At 44.1% G+C, this 20,466-nt stretch overlaps 1 protein-coding gene across 1 annotated transcript; it reads left to right on the top strand.

Moving 5' to 3' along the window:
• Nucleotides 1-10,245: 10,245 nt before the first annotated feature.
• atf4 (activating transcription factor 4) lies at nt 10,246-13,032 on the top strand. The gene is made up of 3 exons (XM_033013313.1): nt 10,246-10,419; nt 11,533-11,847; nt 12,126-13,032. The coding sequence occupies exons 2-3, from the start codon at nt 11,634-11,636 to the stop codon at nt 12,947-12,949; spliced, it is 1,038 nt and encodes a 345-aa protein (XP_032869204.1). The 5' UTR covers nt 10,246-10,419; nt 11,533-11,633; the 3' UTR covers nt 12,950-13,032.
• The last annotated feature ends 7,434 nt before the right edge of the window (nt 13,033-20,466 follow it).

The following is a 20,466-nucleotide window of genomic DNA, read 5'->3' as shown; positions in this document are numbered from 1 at the left end:
CGAAACAGGGCAGACCACGTGAAGGTTGCAATCTCCCACCCCACTGGTGACCCTGATAACACTTATCCTTAACCAGTGCTTGCTCGTATGTAGGAAAAGCTACTGGTATGCATGATTAATAAATATATGCTTCTTGTGACCAAAAGACAGAGTAATAACATTTAACTTTTTAGAGGTGTCAGTATGCCATACTGGCGCATACAGTCACAAAGAAAGCACTGTCCTTAACCAAATTGTAATAACAAGGAAATGCAAATGCTGGTTTATACCAAAGATAAATACAAATTGCTGGAATAACTCAGCTGGTCAGGCAGCAACTCTGGAGAAAATGGATAGGTCTCGTTTCAGGTCGGGACACTTCTTCAGACTTTGTAGCTAACAAAATAATTTAGCTATTAACATGTTTGCACATATGAGACTTTTTGCATCTTATTTCCCTACATTACAACAGTGAGTGCCAAAGTGATTTGTTTGCTACCGAGTATTTAAAACAATGTTTAGGTTATGAAAAGCCACTTCTATCTGTACAACAAGACATAGAAACATAGAAAATAGGTGCAGGAGGAGGCCATTCGGCCCTTCGAGCCAGCACCGCCATTCATTGTGATCATGACTGATCGTCCCCAATCTATAACCCGTGCCTGCCTTCTCCCCATATCCCTTGACTCCACTAGCCCCTAGAGCTCTATCTAACTCTCTCTTAAATCCATTGAAGACACTTCAATCCAAACCAAGCTATTTATTTGCCTGGATGCTACACGCTAAATGCTGGAGTAACTCAGTGGGTCAGGCAGCATGTCTGGAGAAAATGGATGAAGAAGGGTCCCGACCCAAAACGTCACCAATCCATGTTCTCCAGAGATGCTGCATGATCCACTAAGATACTCCAACATCTCAGTACATTTGACATGCCAAGCACTTTCTAAACGCAGAACTTAACTGTGAGCAAAGTGTAATGCTTTAACTGTTCAAATTAGCCATTATAAACTCACGTGAGGAATAGATCGGGTAGACACACAGAGAATCTTGCCCAGATTAGGGGAATCGAGGACCTGCGAACGTAGGTTGAAGGTGAAGGGGAAAAGATTTAATAGGAATCTGAGGGGTAATTTTTACACACAAAGGGTGGTAGATGTATGGAATGAGCTGCCAGAGGAAGTAGTTGATGCAGGAACTATCGCAACATTTAAGAACAATTAGACAGGTACATAGATAGGACACATTTAGAGGGATATGGCCCAAACGCAGGCAGGTGGGACTAGTGTAGCTGGGACATGTTGGTAGGTGTGAGCATGTTGGGCCGAAGGGCCTGTTTCCACACAGTATGATTCCATGACTCTAAAAAGAGAGGATCCACTAAGATCACAGGATTTGGAAAATATGTTTAGACCTTTCATGCTGTTAGACTACATTATTTTTGTATACCACCTCCAATTCCTTACGAGGTCACAGATTGAGCCCCATGGAGCCAGAGGAACATTTTATGGCACAGGTTGTTTGGGAACTAAGTTACTGTCTCGCATTCCACGTCTTTGAACAAAACACAGATAATTTAATCTCAAATTACAGTGATGACGGAAAGCCAAAGCATCACGGGCCTAACAAATGAGGTTTGTTTTTTTACCTGTCAGTGACGAGTGAGAAAATGCATGTTTGTCTTTAAAGTGGTCAGTTTCCTTTAGTTAGACAATGGTTAATTCACGTTAAATCATATTGTATATTCAATTAACCCAGGTGAAGCATATTGACCTAGAACTTATCGGTAGCCTTTGCTACTGTAGTGAGTTTGAAGTACAATTTGAAGTACAAGACTGCATAGAGTGGATGTGGAGAGGTTGTTTCCACTAGTTGGAGAGTCTAGGAGCAGAGCTCATAGCCTCAGAATTGAAGGACGTTCGTTTAGGAAAGAGATGAGAAGATGTTCATCCAGGAGATGTTCATGAATAAACATGTTCATCCAGCTTCTTTCAGCACATCAAGTACTTTTGAAGCGTAATTATTGTAGCATGGCAAGAAACAACAGCAAATTTATGAACCACAAGCTCTCACAGAGAGCAATGTTGTAAACCATATTAGTGATGTTGATTGGGGGATAATATAGATCATTAACACTGAGGAAAACTTTGACATGAAAGGATCTTTAATGTCCATCTGAAGGAGTTTTAATGCCGTGCACAATTAAATGATGCAGGATCGTTAAAAACCTTCAGAAGTGGCCTAGCATGTTACTCAGCTCAAGGGAAAATAGGTGGGAATAAATACTGGCTATTTCAGGGGGTATCCATGTCTTGTGAATGAAAACAAATACATTTAATATTCTTATTGTATCAGAAAATAATTCATATTTGCTGTATGACAATGACAGCACGGAAAAATGCCCTTAACTCACTCAGTCCTTGCTGAAAAGTAGGCAGCCATTGGCATGGAGAATGCAGCAGCTGGCTGAGCCCTCACTCAGATGGACTCAACTTGTCTCTTTCAATTTGGCATTAATTGAGAGAGACGTATTTTGCAAGTGAGCAGGGCTAGAATGTGTTGTAATTTCCATAATTGTGATAAATGTGGTGAAATCCCCCACTGACAGAAATTTAAGGCCAAGGACACACAACCATGATCTGAAGAAAGATTCCAACCCCAAATGTTGTTTTGTCTATTTCCCTCAACAGATGCTGCTTGACCCATTAAGTTGCTCCAGTCAGTTGTTTTTGGCTCAAGGTTACAGCATCTGCAGTCTCTTGTGTCTCCCTGCCACAATCTATTTACCCTCCATCTAAAAGACCAAAATAGGTGAACGTTAACATCTCAGGTACAAGTCAGTAATAGATCCTACAATTGTTAAAGCTGCCTTTAAAAGGTAAACTTATGGTTTTGATAGTGAATGTAATCATGTGCATCATCACACAGGTGTATTTCTGTAAATGTGGCATTCAGGAAAGTGCTGGATTCATGCCACATTATTTGACCTGCTCACTGATTTGTCAAGCCGACAAGCCACGTTGTGAAGACTATACTCGTCTCCATGGATACCTTGCTGTGAAGATTACATCTCATTTAATCCATGATCAGATAACATGACTAGCATTAGCTAGAAATTTATTTTTCTTGTGATGACGGAAGCAAAACCACTGGGCTGTCACTGAGTGCTTAAGTGACATAGTGGATTAACAGGATTAGGGTCAGCGGAGAGCGTATTGTGATCCTATTATTTCTATTCCAATGCAAAACCACCATCATGTTGTCTGTAAAATGTCCCTTTTCTTTACAGACATGATTCCTTCATAATACTATTATAAGGCTCCATATGTTTTGATAACGAGATACATTTAGAAATTAAGCAGCACTTTAATTTCTGATTTAAAAAAAGTTTCATTCTATTAAAATAGTGCAGGTGCCAGTTGTATATTTCTGCCTCAAATTCTGATCCAGTATCTAACATGGTGCTGAGGGAGTGCTCCACTTAAATGTATCATTTGAATGAGGCATTAGGTTGGTAAACAGACTTAGTATAATTGGAGAGAAGGAATGGGTGACGTTTCGGGTCAAGATTCTTCTTCAGACCGAGTCAGGGGATTCTGACCCTGACCCTTGACTCTCAATCTGAAGAAGGGTTTCGCCCGAAACGTCACCCAATCCCTCTCTCAAGAGATGCTGCCTGACCCGCTGTGTTACACCAGCATTTTGTGTCTATCTTTAGTATACTTGATAATTGTCAATTACCAAGGACATTGTGGGGTGATGGTGTTTATATGATAAGCCCCATCTGCTCTAAAAGATTCCATGACACTACTTCAAATAGCAAAGAGTACACCCTGGTTTCTGCTTCAATGCTTATCTCTCAAGCAATATCACAAACACAATTTCTCTCGACATTTTCACTTTGAGTTTGAGTGGTTGATTGCAAATTGGCTGGCACATTATCACCAATGCAACGAGAGCTTTGCTTCAAAGGTAATTCAGTAGCTATAAATGCTTTGAGACATCCTGAGAGGTGCTACATAAACACAAGCCCTTCTCTTCCACTTTAGTCGATAATGCTCAATGGTGCATCTCCAGGATTTTGAAAGGAAGTACATAAAATCCAAGTCTCCACTCTTGAATCTGTATTCAGAATAGGAGAGTCTTGACCCAAAACGTCACCCATTCCTTCTCTCCAGAGATGCTGTCCCATCGAGTAACTCCAGCATCAACAGACAGGGCTGTTGGATCAGTATGATACGATAGAACTTTATTTATCCCAGAAGGGGACCTTTCTTCAGACTGAGAGTCAGGGGAGAGGGAGATTTGAGATATGGAAGGGTAAGGTGTGAAAGGGAGTTGATTGTAATCATGTATGGGTGATTTTCCTGGATAGCACACAAAATAAAGTTTTTCATTGTATCTCAGTACACATAATCATAATAAACCAATACCAAGAATGGATGGTGGGAAGCTCACCAGACCACTGAACTGTCAAGTTGACATGAGGTTGTCACAAAACAGGTCAAACGGTGAGCTTTACGTCTGTCTTGGAGAGGGTACCACCCCCAGTGAATTCAGAATGCTAGATGCAGGAAACATGTTCCCGATGTTGGGGGAGTCCAGAACGAGGGGCCACAGTTTAAGAATAAGGGGTAGGCCATTTAGAACTGAGACGAGGAAAAACCTTTTCACACAAGAGTTGTGTGTATATATATTCATTGGTATATGGTCACACTGATCTGTTCTGTTCTGTATTTATTTATGCTTACTATATTCTGTTGTGCAGAAGCAAAGCAAGAATTTCATTGTCCTATCTGGGACACATGACAATAAATTCGCTTGAATCTTGAAAGATTGGAGGCCCCTGGGCTAGAGGAATGAAGGGATATGGGGAGAAGGCAGGAACAGGGTACTGTGATTGTGGATGATCAGCCATGATCACAGTGAATGGCGTTGCTGGCTCGAAGGGCCGAATGGCCTACTCCTGCACCTATTGTCTCCGAGCTCTGAACTGCAAAAGACTATAATATTATTTGTTATTTATTGAACTTTTATCTTTTGTTTCCGTTATGTACAATATTTGCATATTCACATATTCTGTTTTGGTTGGTTCTTGGTTTCTTGGTCCTCCAAAATATTCCAAATGGAATTTAAACTGCAGCAAGTAAGAATGTCAATGTCATGTGTGTATATATTTATATCATGGTATATGGACACACTGATCAGCAACTGGATGTCACTCAACCTTCTAAAACTCAATGGAAATAAAACAGAAATCATGTTAATTGGCTCAAAGTCCACACTCTCCAAAACCCACCCGTTCACCATTTCAGTTGATGGCTCACCCATACCCAACTCCTCCCATGTCAAAAGTCTCGGCGTCATTCTGGACAGTACACTTTCCTTTGGCCCCCACATCAGCAATATCACACGCTCTGCATACTTTCATCTCCGCAACATCTCCAGATTCCGCCCCTCCCTCTCCAAAGACAATACAGAAGTCCTCATCCACGCTCTGGTCACATCCCGCATCGATTACTGCAACGCCCTCCTCACTTGCACCTCCAATAAACTTCTTCATCGCCTCCAATGCATTCAGAACTCTGCAGCCCGGATCATCACCCGCACCAGATCATCGGACCACATCACACCCATCCTCACTCAGCTCCACTGGCTCCCTGTGCACCACCGGATTAACTACAAGATTTTACTGCTGACCTTCATAGCCCTACACCACCTTGCTCCCCAATACCTCTCTGACCTGCTGCTACCATACACTCCTTCCCGGCCACTTCGTTCCTCCTCAGCTGCAATTTTAACTGTCCCCACATTTAGACTCAGCACCATGGGTGCCAGAGCCTTCAGCTGCTCTGCCCCACGTCTCTGGAACACTCTCCCACCTGTCACCTGGACACTATCGATCAATTCAAATCACAACTCAAAACACACCTGTTTAGATTAGCATACCCGGACTGGCTTGTGATGCGAATAGGGCTGTTGAGCCAAAACCAAAAAGGCCTAAGGCAGGCAACGCCATTGTAGTAGGAGACTCCATTGTGAGAGGTACGGACAGGGGTTTCTGCGGCAACAGACGGGATGCGAGGATGGTGTGCTGCCTTCCTGGTGCCAGGATCCAGGATGTCACGGACAGAGTGCAGAAAATCCTCAAGGGCGAAGGTGAACATCCGGAAGTGGTAGTGCATGTCGGCACAAACGATGTCGGAAAGAAGGGGATGAATATTCTGCAGCGTGACTTTAGAGAGCTCGGAAAAATGCTGAAAAGCAGGACCTCCAGGGTTGTTATCTCCGGTTTGCTTCCAGTTCCTCGTGCTGGCGAGAGCAGGAACAGGGAGATACGGGACCTGAACGTGTGGCTGAGGAACTGGTGCACGGGGCAGGGATTTAGATTCTTAGATCACTGGGATCTGTTTTGGGGTAAGGGGGAACTGTACAAAAGGGACGGATTGCATCTTAACAGGTGTGGGACCAGCATTCTGGCAGGCAGGTTTGCCACTGCTACACGGGTGGTTTTAAACTGAATAAGGGGGGTGGGATGTCGAATGGGTTAGTGGAGGATGGAGTTAAAGGGAAAGGGTTTCTTAAATGTGTGAGCGTAGAGACAGAGGGGTGTAAAATGAGGGTAGAAGCAATAGGTAGCAAGGTGAAAAGTAAAAGTGGCAGGCCGGAAAATCCAGGGCAAAAATCAAAAAGGGCCACTTTTCAACAAAATTGTATAAGGGGTAAGAGTGTTGTAAAAACAAGCCTGAAGGCTTTGTGTCTCAATGCAAGGAGCATTCGTAATAAGGTGGATGAGTTGAATGTGCAGATAGCTATTAATGACTATGATATAGTTGGGATCACGGAGACATGGCTCCAGGGTGACCAAGGCTGGGAGCTGAACATCCAGGGATATTCAATATTCAGGAGGGATAGAGAGAAAGGAAAAGGAGGTGGGGTAGCGTTGCTGATTAGAGAGGAGATTAACGCAATGGAAAGGAAGGACATTAGTTTGCAGGATGTGGAATCGGTATGGGTAGAGCTGCGAAACACTAAGGGGCAGAAAACGCTGGTGGGTGTTGTGTACAGGCCACCTAACAGTAGTAGTGAAGTTGGAGATGTTATCAAACAGGAAATTAGAAATGCGTGCGACAAAGGCAAAACCATTATAATGGGTGACTTCAATCTACATATAGATTGGGTGAATCAAATTGGCAGGGGTGCTGAGGAAGAGGATTTTTTGGAATGTATGCGGGATAGTTATCTAAATCAACATGTAGAGGAACCAACGAGAGAGCAGGCTATTTTAGACTGGGTATTGAGTAATGAGGAAGGGTTAGTTAGCAGTCTTGTTGTACGTGCCCCCTTGGACAAGAGTGACCATAATATGGTTGAGTTCTTCATTAGGATGGAGAGTGACATTGTTAATTCAGAAACAATGGTTCTGAACTTAAAGAAAGGTAACTTTGAGGGTATGAGACGTGAATTGGCCAAGATTGACTGGCAATTAATTCTAAAAGGGTTGACGGTGGATATGCAATGGAAGACATTTAAAGACTGCATGGATGAACTACAAAACTTGTTCATCCCAGTTTGGCAAAAGAATAAATCAGGGAAGGTGGTGCATCCGTGGATAACAAGGGAAATCAGGGATAGTATCAAAGCGAAGGATGATGCGTACAAATTAGCCAGAAAAAGCAGCATACCGGAGGACTGGGAGAAATTCAGAGACCAGCAGAGGAGGACAAAGGGCTTAATTAGGAAAGGAAAAATAGATTATGAAAGAAAACTGGCAGGGAACATAAAAACTGACTGCAAAAGTTTTTATAGATATGTGAAAAGAAAGAGATTAGTTAAAACAAATGTAGGTCCCTTGCAGTCAGAAACGGGTGAGTTGATCATGGGGAACAAGGATATGGCGGACCAATTGAATAACTACTTTGGTTCCGTCTTCACTAAGGAAGACATAAATAATCTGCCGGAAATAGCAGGGGACCGCGGGTCAAAGGAGTTGGAGGAATTGAGTGAAATCCAGGTTAGCCGGGAAGTGGTGTTGGGTAAATTGAATGGATTAAAGGCCGATAAATCCCCAGGGCCAGATAGGCTGCATCCCAGAGTACTTAAGGAAGTAGCTCCAGAAATAGTGGATGCATTAGTAATAATCTTTCAAAACTCTTTAGATTCTGGAGTAGTTCCTGAGGATTGGCGGGTAGCAAACGTAACCCCACTTTTTAAGAAGGGAGGGAGAGAGAAAACGGGGAATTACAGACCAGTTAGTCTAACATCGGTAGTGGGGAAACTGCTGGAGTCAGTTATTAAAGATGGGATAGCAGCACATTTGGAAAGTGGTGAAATCATTGGACAAAGTCAGCATGGATTTACAAAAGGTAAATCATGTCTGACGAATCTTATAGAATTTTTCGAGGATGTAACTAGTAGCGTGGATAGGGGAGAACCAGTGGATGTGGTGTATCTGGACTTCCAGAAGGCTTTCGACAAGGTCCCACATAAGAGATTAGTTTACAAACTTAAAGCACACGGCATTGGGGGTTCAGTATTGATGTGGATAGAGAACTGGCTGGCAAACAGGAAGCAAAGAGTAAGAGTAAACGGGTCCTTTTCACAATGGCAGGCAGTGACTAGTGGGGTACCGCAAGGCTCAGTGCTGGGACCCCAGCTATTTACAATATATATTAATGATCTGGATGAGGGAATTGAAGGCAATATCTCCAAGTTTGCGGATGACACTAAGCTGGGGGGCAGTGTTAGCTGTGAGGAGGATGCTAGGAGACTGCAAGGTGACTTGGATAGGCTGGGTGAGTGGGCAAATGTTTGGCAGATGCAGTATAATGTGGATAAATGTGAGGTTATCCATTTTGGTGGCAAAAACAGGAAAGCAGACTATTATCTAAATGGTGGCCGACTAGGAAAAGGGGAGATGCAGCGAGACCTGGGTGTCATGGTACACCAGTCATTGAAAGTGGGCATGCAGGTGCAGCAGGCAGTGAAGAAAGCGAATGGTATGTTAGCTTTCATAGCAAAAGGATTTGAGTATAGGAGCAGGGAGGTTCTACTGCAGTTGTACAGGGTCTTGGTGAGACCACACCTGGAGTATTGCGTACAGTTTTGGTCTCCAAATCTGAGGAAGGACATTATTGCCATAGAGGGAGTGCAGAGAAGGTTCACCAGACTGATTCCTGGGATGTCAGGACTGTCTTATGAAGAAAGACTGGATAGACTTGGTTTATACTCTCTAGAATTTAGGAGATTGAGAGGGGATCTTATAGAAACTTACAAAATTCTTAAGGGGTTGGACAGGCTAGATGCAGGAAGATTGCTCCCGATGTTGGGGAAGTCCAGGACAAGGGGTCACAGCTTAAGGATAAGGGGGAAATCCTTTAAAACCGAGATGAGAAGAACTTTTTTCACACAGAGAGTGGTGAATCTCTGGAACTCCCTGCCACAGAGGGTAGTCGAGGCCAGTTCATTGGCTATATTTAAGAGGGAGTTAGATGTGGCCCTTGTGGCTAAGGGGATCAGAGGGTATGGAGAGAAGGCAGGTACGGGATACTGAGTTGGATGATCAGCCATGATCATATTGAATGGTGGTGCAGGCTCGAAGGGCCGAATGGCCTACTCCTGCACCTAATTTCTATGTTTCTATGTTTCTATGTTCTGTGTGCTGAAGCAAAGCAAGAATTTCATTGTCCTATACAGGGACACATGACAATCAACTCACTTGAACTTGAACAATGTCATTGTCCCGTCCGGGACATAAGACAAGAAAACTCTCTTGTGTCTATGCTATGAGTCACTCCAGCATTTTGTTGTCTGTCTCCAATGTTCATACCAAAGATGGTCCGTTCATACATACCGCTGGGTTGGGTTTGTGAGCTGTCCCACTGAGCCGTCCCACTGAGCCGTCCCACTGAGCCGTCCCACCCACTGAGCCGTCCCACTGCCGTCCCACCCACTGTGCCGTCCCGCCCACTGAGCCGTCCCACTGCCTTCCCGCCCTCTGCTGCCGGCTCGCGCCCGCCCGCCTGATCTTTGTACCAAACCGCCGAGCGCGTGATCCCAGACGGGACCAACCGCCTTTCCCGCCGTACAAAAGCGACAAATCCCCCCACGGGATAAAAACAAAGCACCTCCAACCGTTGTAGACACGATAGAAAATCTGAGATTAAAGTAGAGAGACGCGGTCGAGGGCGGTTTTGGAGGTGGGACTATATTGCGATGACGCGCGCGGAGGGACGCGGCGGGGTGTGACGCGCCCGCGTCTATATAAGGAGACGCGCGGAGCGTGCTCCCCGTTCCTCCAGCGGCATTTTGACGATTAGCGATCAGGCTTTGGCAGGTCCGCCTCTCTCTCTCTCTCTCGGCATGGCGGCCCAATAGATCGGTAGCAGCGGCCAAACGCAACAGTGCAGAGCACTGGGCATACGTGCATCCTTTCAAAATGGCGTAAGTATTAAGTTAAAGACTCCCTTTTCGCCGTTTCCCCCCCCATCTCTCCTCAAGCCACCGCGCCGGCAGCGAGCGGCGATTCAACATGGCGCGTCCGCCCTTCCCGCCAACGGGACGGGAGCCGCTTCAACTTTAAACGACGCCGAATACAACAGAACCTTTTATAATAGTTTAATAATCTATTTTTGTGAGCGGTGAATCTGAGCCGCCGTGGGTGGGTGGAAAGCGAGGGTGAAAGACGGCGATGTCGAAAACTAAAAAGGAGCGTGAAGGGGTCTGCGAGGAAGAAATGGCGCCGATTTGATCGCCTCTGGAGAGCGACTAGAGGAGTGTATGGGTTGTTGGATAGGGAGTGTGGGAAGGATCTGCAGATGCTGGTTTACACCGAAGATAAACAACATGTTATGACAGGCAGCATCCATTGAGAGAAGGAATGGGTGACATTTCGGGTCGAGACCCTTCTTCATTGTATGACATGGGGGAGTGGGTTTACGTTCGGGGAGAGGGGGTCGATTGCCGGGCTTGATCGATCAGCAGATTCATCTCCTTGAGGGTCGAAGCTGAAGGAGGCGGCGAGGTTAAGATGGCGGCGCCGGCTGGAGTGAAACGTGGCAGCGGCTGATGGGGGCGGTCCCTCCCTCGCACCGGGCGGGGCATGTCCCCGCTACACTTCCCTCCCGACAACTAGAACCGTGGCATGTCCGCCTGGCTCCGGCCGTCCCCATCCTCGTTCCTTCCCCTTTGTTTAATTCCTTAGTGTTGGTCTCCAGTTCACTTCGGGTGAGGCAAGGGTTTGTTGGGCAAAAGGGTCCGTGAGTCGTGGACGATGGGCGATTGTAATGAAACGACAGTTCCCAGTGCTGCTGCCAACCGACACGGAAACTATGACAATCTACCCCCTGCCGGACAGAAGGAATGGGTGATTTTTCCGGTCGAGACCCCACTGTCTGTACCCGCTGTGTTACTCCAGTATTTTGTGCCCAACTTAAATAGCATTGTCGGGAACCAAAATCGGTGGGTTTTGTGAAATCAACATCGGTAAATTAAACTTTTCTGAATGCTGCAGTGATACGCTTGGATTCATTGAGCCGTCTTGTTTGTCCTTCTCAGGTTCCACAATGGGCTTCTCAGCTTTGCTGTTGTCGACAGCGTAGAAACACTCGACTTGAAGACTGTGTTTTCCCTGGAAGAGTATCTCAAAGTTCAGAAAGATGTCAGTTTGGTCAGATTCATCCATGATGGACTATATGTCCCACCTCGATTTGTCGTTTCTGGTGGCTGACGGGGACCCGTGTCTCTTGCACGCAGATCTGGAGGCCGGGCCGGTGAAGCCTTGCCTCAGACCTCACCAGTTTGGTGGCAATGGGGAAAGTGAATTGTCCTACCAGTGCCCATGTATTGACCCTTTGGGCTCTTGTAATGTGGGTAAGTTAACAAATGTAGCATTGATTGAAATTTGCTGATGGCTCAGAGGCCAACCTTTAGAGTTGATGAGCAGTATTGCAATTGTATCAACTGGTAATGTATTTAATACTAAAACTGGGAATTGTTAATGTGGAGCTATTGTATGGTACCAAGTATCAGGCATTTACATGCAAAAATGATAACTAGATCCTTGAGCTGAACCCAATTGACTGACAATGTAGTGTATTTGAAGCTATTTCATCCATTTGACGGGGCAATTTTTCCTCTTTTTCTTCCAGAGGATGCATTCACCGGCTTGGAATGGATGGCTCAGAAGGTGAATCTCTTTGACACACTGAACGAAAATGAAAATGACAGCACCTCTTCAGAAGATCTGCTGGCTGTCTTGGACAGTTCTTGTGGTCTTCTGGGAGAGCTGCCTTTTGATCCCTTGCCAACTAAACAGGTAGCTGATCTTGACCTGAGTCTTGATCTTGAGTCTGTCCCAAATTCACCTGGAGGGGTAGATAAGCTGGCCCCTGCAGTTGTTCCAGATTGCATATTCTTCTCTGATGACTCATTCCACTTAGAGGAAGGAAAGATTGTTGTTTCAGATTTTGAGGAAAAGCCAGACTTATTTTTGCTTCAATCAACCATTCTGCAGGATTCCTGCACAGAAATAGACGAAGAGCCAATATTAGATTCTGATAGTGGGGTTGGTTCCAGCCCCCCTCATTCCCCTGTTGAATCTTTAGATAGAAGTGTGTCAGAGAGATCACTTGAAGACAAGTCCATACTCGACGACTATAGCCCTGCAAGGTCGAAACCATATGATCGTCCTGGTGCGAAAACTGTAGCAAATTCACCAAAAGTAAAAAGCAATTGTTCGGAACCGAAGAGTGTAGAAAAAAAAATGAAGAAGATGGAGCAGAACAAGAGCGCAGCAACACGATACAGACAGAAGAAGAGGGACGAACAAGGTGCTATTTCTGCAGAGTGTAGTTTATTAGAGAAAAAAAATAAGACCTTGCAAGAAAAAACCGATTCGTTGACTAAAGAGATCCAATATTTAAAGGGCTTGATAGAAGAGGTCAGGAAAGGTAAAAGTGCAAAAAGCGTGTAATATGGCATTAATGGTTTAGTTTTGTGCATAATATGTAGTGTTGGCTAAATATTGTACTTTTTTAATAAAATGTGAAACAACAATCACTTGCAATGTCTTGATTTGTAGTAACTCCAACTTATCCCTTCCATTTCTGCATTAACTACATATTTCAGATTTGTTTGTTTTTCTGGTTTAAATACAGGCATGTATTTTCCATTTGTCCCACCCTGGCTTTATGAGCACTTTATATTGGCAAATTAATCCTGCCTGCTGCAATTTGATATATTTCAAACCCATGTTCATGTGGTTCCTATCATTGGCAATTGAAAGTAATCAGTTGAAATAATGCTAGACGTCAACTGTTATTGACTTCAATCTAAACTATGCGGATAGGAAAATGGAACTAATACTATTGGTTCAAGGAGCTGGCAAGGATTTGGTAAATTGGACAAATTCTTTCCCTTCCAATGTCGGAGATAGTAATTTAACAATAAAAAAACCCATTAATAATCTGACTATTTGCATTCTCCTCTAGCTTTTTGTAGTCAAATTAACGAACCAGCAGAGCTTTTGATAACTTAAGCAAGCAGGTGAAACCTATGCAATTACAAAGAATATGCATTGTTGGTTGGAATTGAACCTGGTGGCTGGAGCTGTGGGTGTAGCATGTCCATAGCTAGATGTGAGCAGAGTCCTGGAAATGCTCAGCAAGGCAGCTAGCACCTGGAGATAAGTTTAATTAGCTAGTTTGGATGCAGGCAACAAAATATCAAGATTCAGATCGCAGCAAAGGTCCTTGAATGTCTGAATAGTCCATGAAGTGAAATGCTGACTGGAGTGAAGGTTCCAGTCTGATGCGAATTAGGGAGAAGGTAGAAATATTTTCACTATCTTGGTACACATTACAATTATAAGTGCCATGTGGAACAGCTAGCCTGCCTTTATTGTCGAGGCACGGAATGCTGCAATAACCAAGCTGAAAACTGTCTCAAGGTATGCAGAGGAGCATGAGTAGTCTTGAGTCGGAAGTGGGTAGATAACAACCATTAATGGAAAACCAAATTCTAATGAAAGAGTTAACTTCCAAGAATTGAAGGCATAGCCACCAATGGTGTACAAAGGATTGTAGTACAGAAGGTGGTGAAGTGATTCTCATTACTCCTAACTTTTCACTTGCGATCTTATGCGTACATTCAAACCATTTGCCTCAAGTCCAGAATGAGACCACATCTGACTGAATGCCCTTCCAGTTGGAGGAGTGGATAAAGAAACATTAGACCACCAAAGAGCTTCCCACAGATGTTCAAAGGTGCTTACAGAATGCAAAGTGCTCTTCCTCTGATCAACAACTTGCTTCAGATGATCCCCATAGAGGGAAGAACCTGCTTTGCTCTCCGATCCTAATGGCAGCTGTGCCTAGTGAGGATCCCTCTTGTTCCTAAATCATATTTAGGAGGTTTGCATTTAATTCCAGAAAATATTGCACATTCTAGGACAACTGAGATGTTGAACCAAGGCCTGTGTGTTCTCTGAGGTAGATGGGAGGGATCCCATGACACTATTCTGTTACTTCCGGTTCAATAATTCATTCCTCAAGTAATCTGGCAGAAAAGTGGGAAATGAAATGTCCCCGGACTAGTTGTAGTTGACGCCACTGACTGACCTGATACTTCAACTCTGACATGAACTGCTGTTGAAGTTTATTAAAATAGAAATTTAAGTACTTCACTTTGTAGAGAATAAAAAAAATGGTGTGAATGCAATTCATACAAAGATGTTTTACAAACAGTTGGTACATTACAGTAATTGCTGTCATTTTTCATACAAGCTGTGTGTTTATAGAAAAGATTTTGATCCATTTAGGAGTACAGGATCTATCTGGATCATAGCCTGTTTGAGTGATTGGTGTGGAAAAAAAAGTTGGCCAACTAACTATCTTGAAAAATATACAGTTCATTTAGTATGGAAGAAGAAAAGAATGGAATTATTAATTGGCGAAGGCTGCATTTGTTGCTTCCATTTTCTTTTCTTTTTTTTAAATTATTTTTATTAGAAGTACGGTAAATTACAATAATACACAACACATATATCTTAATACATTTTTTGTACGCTTCATTTTTTTTTGAGCTTTAAGAAAAAGATAGAAGTAAGGAAGGTAAAGAAAGTGCGCAAGAGTCGTGAAGTGCAAGAGAGTGTTGGGAAAAGAAAGCTCCTTAGAAAAGAAGTTAGAGAAGGAAGTGAAGTAAGAAAGTAGACCCTAGAAAAGAAAGTAAGGACAATCGCTCTATTATAACATTAAACTCCGCAGAAAGCTTCCATTTTCTGACTGGGTCCAAGCCCCACTCCAGAGAGGAGTATCCCTTACAATCAAGAGCACTATTTTCTAGAACAGCTGCCGTTTTTAATGTGATGGCAATGTTCATCCCCCAATGTCCCAGCTACGCTAGTCCCACTTGTCTGTGCTTGGTCCATATCCTTCCAAACCTGTCCTATCCATGTACCCGTCTGTTTTTTAAACGATGGGATAGTCCCAGCCTCAACTACCTCTTCTGGCAGCTTGTTCCATACACCCACCACCCTAACGGCATAGATAATCTATCAGACTCACAATATTGCATTGATTTAGGGATCTTCCTGTGTAAAGTGTGCTACATTTACAGAAAATAAAAGCACTTGCAAATGAGCAACAACTGAGCCTCAGGAAGCCCCTGACCAAACTTGTCATTTGCCTTAACCCTTCTTCAACAAAGCACAGCATCACTCTTCTGTTTGGAAACTCTTGCGGCATAAAATAATACCTATGCATTAATACCTAAGTCTGAAGAAGGCCCCTGTGAAATCTCCTCAAGGTATGCCTACTTTAAAGAAGTTCTCTCTCCGAAGACAGTTTAACAACCTCCTCTCTGACTGCCCTGTGATTCCCCCTTCCCTCCAACTCTACGGCCACACCTTAACCCAGACCCATTACCACAGCCACGTTTGTTTTCTCGCGACTTGCCTGCGCCTCCAGTCTGAAGAAGTGTCTTGACCCGAAACGTCACCTATTTCCTTTGCTCCATAGATACTGCCTCACCCGCTGAGTTTCTCCAGCATTTTTGTCTACCTATGCCTTCAAGGTTACTACTGTTGTTGCTTGGGCTGCAACAACAGTAGTTATTGGTGTAGGGAGATGTTGAGCAGTCCAGAACATGAGGTGTGTGGAAATGTAAAAAAACAGGAATAGTTAGTCTAATGGGTGCACACTCCATACAGTTCTCCATTTGCAGCTGCAGAACTCGTTCTCATATCAAACTGCCGTTGCTCAGCACGCCACAGATATTTCAACTAAGTTCTATATATTTTCAACAGAGACCGCAAATTCCACTGTAATTTGAGGCAGTTGGGTAACGACTGCTGTGATCCGAGCAGCTGCTGAGAGGCAGCTGAGCTACTATCCTGCTCAAACATACTTCTTAAACTGTTTGGCACGAGAACCTTGACATTAGGGACTCCTTACATCTAATTAATGCCCCCATCAGAGCGATTGTTGAGATGAAAGCAAATACATTGTTGGGGAACAGCAAGCAAGTTGGTAATGGTTCCCTGAGGGCGTTAGTTATAGGTTGAAAAACTGCAGAGAGTTTAATTCAAAAGGGCAGAGACAGCAAGAGCATTGTAGAAGTCGCAATGTTCAACTGGGGTGCTTATTAACCTGTCAGATGAGGCTAAGGGACCCAGTAATTTATCGGAAGGCTGAGGGTGTGTTCTCCCTTAATCTATTCCACAACCTCTCTCATTAAAGTTAAATATCAGCTTACTGTTAAGGGAGATGGCCCCTACATTCCTGTTCTAACCGCATTTGCGGAAACAGTCATTAGCCCTGCAGCAGTCGGGGAGAAGTTGTGGTAGGGTTTGTATAAAAGTTTGTCTTCCCTGTGGGGGCAGGGAGACAAAGGGAGTAACAGATGCATCTGATCGAGAACAAGCTGCATTCACAGTGAAACCTTCTAAGGTTCGTTTATGAGACAGTCAAATAGTGAAGAATGTTTAATTGTTACATGCTGTGAACTGGAACAATTAAATTGAAATGAATGTGTGGTCAGGGTGGTGTGGGTGTCTGATTATGCTGGCTGCCTTTTTGTGCTGGGACCAGGAAAGATCTTCAGAACTATGCACTTCCAGGAATCTGAAGTTTTTGACTCCACCATGAATGAATGAATGAATGAAAACTTTATTGTCATTCAGATATACACCTAGACACAGTGCACCTTGAACGAAATTTCGTTGCATTTGACTCTCCAAATCAGTAACTAGTAAAAGTGCTAGGTGCGTCCATAAAAATGCCTCATGTGCATGGTTCTGTAAAATAAATATATATAAAAAGTTTTTAAAAAGTGTCGATATTTAAAAAGTTCTAGCCTCGGTTTTGTTGATTGTTCAGTAATCTTATGGCCTGGGGGATGAAGCTGTTGCAGAACCTGGTTGTCCTGCTCTTCATGCTGCGGTACCTCCTCCCATAGTTAAGCAGTATAAACAGTCCAAATTGTGGGTGTGTGGGGGCTCTGGTAATGCCCTTAGCTCTAATCAGACAGCGCTTGTACCCCATGTCCATGATGGAAGGAAGAGAAGTCCCAATGATTTTTTCCGCTGTCCTCACCACTCTGAAGGCACTTCCAGTCCGCAGCTGTACAGCTGCCGCACCACGTAGAGATGCAGCTGGTCATGACCGACTCAATTGTGCTTCTGTAGAAAGTGGCGAGGATGGGAGGGTGGAGGTGTAAACTTCTCAACCTGCGGAGGAAGTACAACCGCTGCTGTGCCCGTTTTGCCAGAGATGTAATGTTTGTGGACCAGTTTAAGGTGTCCGTTATATGCACCCCCAGGTAACTTGATCATTTTCACCTGCTCCACTGCTGAGTTGTTGATGCAAAGTGGAGTGTGACTGGGCTGAATTTTCCTTCTGAAATCGACGACAATCTCCTTGGTTTTGTTCACATTTAGGAGAAGGTTGTTCCTGCTGCACCAGCTGTTCCACCTCCTCTCTATATGCCTGGTCGTCGTTATTGCGGATGAGGCCCACTACTGTTGTGTCATCCGCGTATTTGATGATATGATTAGTAGTGGACCTGGCGACACAGTCATGTGTCATCAATGTAAAGAGCAGCGGACTCAGGACACAGCCCTGAGGGGAGCCGGTGCTCAGTGTGATGACCGAGGAGGTGTTCTTCCCCACCCGCACAGACAGGGGTCTTTCAGAAAGGAAATCCAGGATCCAGTTGCATAGTATGGTATTGAAACCTAGTGGTGCCAGTTTGCTCACCAGATGCTGGGGGATTATCGTGTTAAATGCTGAGCTGAAATCAACAAACAGCATCCGCAATTGTCCCATTGATATAAACTGGATTGTGGGTCCTCATCTTTCCTCTTCCAAAGTCCACTATCAGTTAATTGGTCTGGCTGACATTGAGCGCCAGGTTGTTGTGCTGGCACCATTTGGTCAGTCAATTGATCGCACTTCAAAGAGCATCATACTGTCCTTCTCATCTCGAGGGCAATTGCCCCCAAGTTTTAGAGATACAACATAGACAGAGGCCCACCGAGTCCACGCTGACCAGTGATCACCCATACACGAGTTCTACCCGACACACTACGGACATTTTACAGAAGCCAATTAACCTAAAAAAACCTGAGTGTCTTTTCAATGTGGAAGGAAACCGGAGAAAACCCACCCAGGGAAAATGTACAAACTCTACAGACAACACCAGTAGTCAGGATTGAACTTGGGTCTCTGGTGCTGGAAGGAAGCAATTCTATCGCTACACCCCTCTGTCGCCAAGGAAACATAAAAAAGGGATTTCTGAAATGAGGAAGTGTCAATGAACTTCCCTTAGTAAATGTTTATTTTTGATGCAAGAAAGAGGAACAAGGAATTAAAAAAAAAAAAATGTAATTCAGTAATGTGGAATTAAATACCAAAAACAAACTCTTAAATTGTTTCAATTTTCAGACCAATATTTCAGTTGGGATTCCGGGATGTATTTTGTTAAGTGTAATAACAAGGAACTGCAGATACTGGTTACCAATCCATGTTCTCCAGGGACAACTGAGTTTTTTCCTCCAAGGATGTGATTTCTCTGGGTGGCAACTGTTCAATAACCCATCCTGGCTACCCTTGGAGGTGACACAAGGTGCTGGAGTAACTCAGCGGGTCATGGAACATCTGTGGAGGACATGGATAGGTGAGTCCATGGTAAGTCCAACAACTTGTCCATGGTTCAGATTCTGTTCTGTTATCATGGACTGGACTTTTTGGACAATTGACTTTTATCTTTGTAGATGGCACCAAAACTAATTTCACTGTGTTGTGCATATGTGATGACAAAGAATCATTCAACCGTTGAGCAGATAGACCAAGAGCATCCCAGCTTGGCAGCAAGCTTTACTGAGGAGCTGTTTGGAACAACCTTAAGGTGTTAAATACGCACATTTTCGAGATGCAGGGAGGGGTGCCAGATATCATTCCAGCTCAGCCCAGTGGACGAGACATGAGACATGTTTCCACATGTTCTGCTCCACCCAAGTTCACCAGGCAAAACCAGTTGATCCAGATCCAGATCAATGTGTATGAAAGAACTGCATAAGAAATGCTGGTTTAAATCGAAGGTGGACACTAAATGCTGTAGTAACTCAGCGGGAGAAGGAATGGGCGACGTTTCGGGTCGAGACCCTTCTTCAGACTGAAGAAGGGTCTCGACCCGAAACGTCGCCCATTCCACTCTCCAGAGACACTGCTTCACCCGCTGAGTTACTCCAGCATTTTGTGATCCAGATCAAATGCTGTTCTTGATTGATGTATCGCTGGGGCTGGCTGCCAGCCAGGTGTGCCTGGCTTCCTGTAATATCAATATCACAGATACCAGGGCAGAGTTCATTGTCACCTGCACCTTTACGGCGAGGTGCAGGTACAACAAAAATCTTGCTTGCTGCAGCATCACGAGCACATAATTAACATATAAAATTCTGCAAGACCTTAGAAAGAAAGACAATGCAAGAAAACAAGGCATTCGTGCAAATGACTGACCCAACCCGAAACGTCACCTAACCATTGCCTCCACAATGACGTCTACCCTCCATTGCTCTCTAACTTCCTCCAAATCTTGCAGAGGCGTGTAACCCTCCAAGATATATGATCCTGTGAGATCTACAACCCATTGGAGATCCTTTTCTTGCTGAATTACTCCACCATTTTGAGTCATCCTTTGAGATCTTCTGTGATCTACAAGCTCCCAAGTTTTATAACTTTCTGCAGTCTACACTTCCCCTGGGACCCTGGTACAACTCTCCAAGACTCCGTTTCATATCTCAGGTCCCTCATGTTATGCAATCAAGTCAAGTCCTCATATAATGAAAGGCACCCATCTGAAATGTCGTCTATCCATGTCCTCCTGAGATGCTGCCTGACCCGCTGAGTTACTCTAGCACTTTGTGTTGTTTTTCATGCAACAATTAATCCAGTGTCCGAACAGCAGTTACTGAACAATGACAGAAGACAGACC

This window comes from Amblyraja radiata, chromosome 38 (genome assembly GCF_010909765.2).
Source record: "Amblyraja radiata isolate CabotCenter1 chromosome 38, sAmbRad1.1.pri, whole genome shotgun sequence".
Classification (NCBI taxonomy): Eukaryota; Metazoa; Chordata; class Chondrichthyes; order Rajiformes; family Rajidae; genus Amblyraja; species Amblyraja radiata.
Note: the sequence above shows the minus strand (reverse complement) of the source record. Positions and strands in the feature narration are given on the sequence as shown.

Bases quoted from the DNA above. Each gene is read 5' to 3' on its own strand.
- atf4 (XM_033013313.1), top strand. From the start codon at position 11,634: ATGTCAGTTTGGTCAGATTCATCCATGATGGACTATATGTCCCACCTC. The intron at 11,848-12,125 runs GTAAGTTAACAA...TTTTTCTTCCAG, and splicing joins TTTGGGCTCTTGTAATGTGG to AGGATGCATTCACCGGCTTG.